Consider the following 3,269-nt stretch of genomic DNA (forward strand, 5'->3'; position numbering starts at 1 on the left):
GTGGTTGGTCCTGCTATTGCTGCTGCTGTTGCCGCTGACGTTGCTGTTGCTGCCGGAGATGGCGTTTGAGGGGGACAAGAACATTATTCTCGGCAGCTAATTTGATTATTGAAAGCTTTAGGGTTTAGGGTTTAGGGTTTGGGGTTTAGGGTTTAGGGTTTGTGGCTCAGGGATTGACATTCGGCTAACCACAATTGCCATTAATATGCGGCTGCCCTTTTGGGGCCATTTGCTGCAAGCTGTTGGCTTTATGAACAGCAGCAAAGAAACCATCAGGGGGTTTCTAACCGGGTAAACCCTAAACCCTAAACCCTAAACCCTAAACCCTAGAGGCTGTTCCGCGGCAGAGTTAGTTGCCTGTCTGTTGCCTGTAGTGCAGCGGCTGCTGCTGCTGACTCTGCCTGCTTCGATCAAAGCGCCCAGAGCCCAGCGCTTAGGTCCAGGGTTTAGGATTTAGGGTTTAGGGTTTAGGGTTTAGGGTTTGGCGCTGCAGGGGCCCTGGGCGGGCCGTGCTGGTCATCGTGGGCGGAGCCAAAGAGGCCCTTTTGGGGGCCCCTGGCCGCAACGATTTGGTGCTGCAGCGGCGGAAGGGTTTTTTCGAAATTGCTTTGCAAACGGGCTCTTCCCTTGTCCCCGTAAACCCTAAACCCTAAACCCTAAACCCTACGCCTGAACCCTAAGCCGTAGTTTGCGCGAGGCAGAGAGGCGCTAGTGAGGCGGTCCTAGTGAAGGCCGCTCGCGCCAGGGGCGCCGCAGCAGACGCCTAGAGACGCTTCAGGGTTTAGGGTTTAGGGTTTAGGGTTTAGGGTTTAGGGTTGACGGTTTGGCGCAGGTGTTTTCGCTGGGGGAGAACGAAATGTACGAAAAGATAAAAGGAGACAATTTAATTTGCCGTTCTTTGCAGTTTGTGTCTCGGAAGACAATGGCGTTGTTTGGCTTCTCGTTGCCCCTTTGCTACGGTGATAAACCCTAAACCCTAAACCCTAAACCCTAAACCCTAGACACTTGGTTTGCGGAGCTGCGCAACGCGTGGCGCCTGAAGGCCGAAGGGGCGGCCTGACTGGCTGCGGGTGCTAGAAGTAAGAGCTTAGGGTTTAGGGTTTAGGGTGTAGGGTTTAGGGTTTAGGGTTTAGGGTTTGTGGCTAGGGCGCGGCTTGCTGCAACTGACGATGCCCAAGAGGGTGAAGATCCTCGAAGTTGTTGGAGACCCCATTCCTTGCAAACGCATCCCAAACCCTACTCAGAAGGACATAGACGAGGTTAGTTAGTTAGCTAGCTAGCTAGCTAGATAGCTAGCTAGCTGAGTAGCTAGCTAGCAAGCTAGCTGGTAGGCCAGTTAGCTGGGCGGGCAGCTGACTGGCTAGCTAGATGGCTAGCTACCTACCTAGCTAGCTAGCTGGTAGGCCAACTAGCTGGGTAGGCATCTAGCTGGCTAGCTAGCTAGCTAGCTAGCTGGGTAGCCAGGTGGTTGGGTAGTTAGCTAGCTAGCTAAACGCTAAACCCTAAACCCTAAACCCTAGCTACCCAGCTAGCTGGCTGGGTAGTTAGCTAGCTAGCTAGTTAGCTGGGTAGCTAGCAGAGCCGGGGATTTCATTGTGGGACTAGGGTTTAGGGTAAAGGGTTTAGGGTTTAGGATTTAGGGTTTAGGGTTTAGGGGTTGCGTTGTGGGTTCCGTTTGCAGCTTCGTCAGCGGTACTGCGAGGCTCTTCAGAGAGTTTACAACAAAGCAAAGGTACCCAAACCCTAAACCCTAAACCCTAAACCCTGAAGTCAAGGTCCTGAGCTCTAAGTCATAATCCCTAAACCCTAAACCCTAAACCCTGAGCTCTAGCCGCTGAAGTCGCAGTGGACAGGCCAAGACCACGGCGCTAGGACGGTTGGTGCAGTTTGCTGTTTAGGGTTTAGGGTTTAGGGTTTAGGGTTTACGGTTTGTTGGAGCTGCGCAGATTGCCTACGGCCCTGAAGGGCGATTCGAGGACCTTCGCATCGTGGAGTAAGCTCTAAACCCACGCGCGCTGGCGAGGACCTCTTTTTAGTCAGAGGTTTAGGGTTTGGGGTTTAGGGTTTAGTCCCCCTTTTCGGCCCTTTTTGGAGTTTGCTTCAATGTAATATTTATCACAGGCTGGGCTTCCAGCCTAGCTAGCCCCTTTGCTAGCTAGCTAGCTAGCTAGCCAGGAAGCCAGCTAGCTAGCTAGCCAGATAGCTAGCTGGCTAGCCAGCCAGGTAGCTGGCTAGCTAGCCAAACAGGTAGCTAGCTAGTCAGCTAGCCAGGTAGCTAACTAGCTAGCTAGGTAGCTAGCTAGCTAGCCAGGTAGCTAGCTAGCCCGTTTGAGTCGCTGGCTAGCTAGCTAGCCATGCACATTTAGCTTTTGTGTGCTCGGATTTATAAGGACACTGCCACTGTGAAGTCGCGAATTCAGGACGCCTTAACTGGCTAGCTAGCTGGCTAGCTAGCTGGCTAGCTGACTGGCTTGCTAGCTGGCTAGCTAGCTGTCTGGCTAGCTGGCTAGCCAGCCAGCTAGCCAGATAGCTAGCTGGGGCGTGCAATGTGTGGGCAGTTACTTATGTAGCTGGACAGCTAGCTAGCTAGCCAGCTAGCTAGCTAGCCAACTAGCTGCCTGGCTAGCTAGCTAGCTAGCTAGTTGGGGCGTGTCCGCCTGGGGTGCTTAGAGCCTCCAGGGCTGTCTCCTTTATCCTCCTTGTCTCCTTTGGCTTGTTTCGAACTGCTTGGGTTTGACTCAATATCTAGGTTTCAGGGTTTAGGGTTTAGGGCTTAGGGCCTAGGGTTTGGCGTTAAGGGTTTAGGGCTTAGGGTTTAGGATTTAGGGTTTAGGGTTTAGTTTTACCTCTCTGCTTTGAACGCCCCAATAAGCTCAGCAGCTTTCTACGCATGCTTCTTCAGCCTCCAAACCCTAAACCCTAAACCCTAGTGCCGCCATAGAACACAACCCAACGGACCCCACAGCAATCCTTCCTGCTGCAGCAGCAAAGGGCCCCCACGGGGGCCCCCTATGGCCCCAAACGGGGCCCTAGGGGGCCCCTAAAAGGTGCCCTAGGGCCCAGCCAGCCATGTAGCTAGGTAGCTAGCTAGATAGCTAGCTAGATAGCTAGCTAGATAGCTAGCTAGATAGCTAGCTACCTAGCTAGCTAGCTGGCTAGCTAGCTAGGTAGCTGGTGAAGTGGGCAGCTGGCCAGGGAGCGGGGAAGGCGGCTAGCTGCCTCCCTGGGTGGCCGTCTAGCTAGCCAGGGCTTGACAGCTAGCTGCAGCG

The 3,269-nt window shown here is 53.7% G+C and overlaps 1 protein-coding gene across 1 annotated transcript; it reads left to right on the forward strand.

Moving 5' to 3' along the window:
- Positions 1 to 170: 170 nt before the first annotated feature.
- ETH_00038985 (dgat2l1-prov protein, putative) lies at positions 171 to 1,997 on the forward strand (the record flags this gene model as incomplete). Its single annotated transcript, XM_013380118.1, has 6 exons — positions 171 to 291; positions 494 to 635; positions 833 to 959; positions 1,147 to 1,259; positions 1,682 to 1,732; positions 1,947 to 1,997. Coding segments are annotated over 6 exons (605 nt in total), but the record flags the coding sequence as incomplete, so codon positions are not given.
- Between the last annotated feature and the right edge of the window lie 1,272 nt (positions 1,998 to 3,269).

The sequence above is a fragment of the Eimeria tenella genome, genomic scaffold, assembly GCF_000499545.2.
Source record: "Eimeria tenella Houghton genomic scaffold, Eth_scaff4461, whole genome shotgun sequence".
Lineage (NCBI taxonomy): Eukaryota > Apicomplexa > Conoidasida > Eucoccidiorida > Eimeriidae > Eimeria > Eimeria tenella.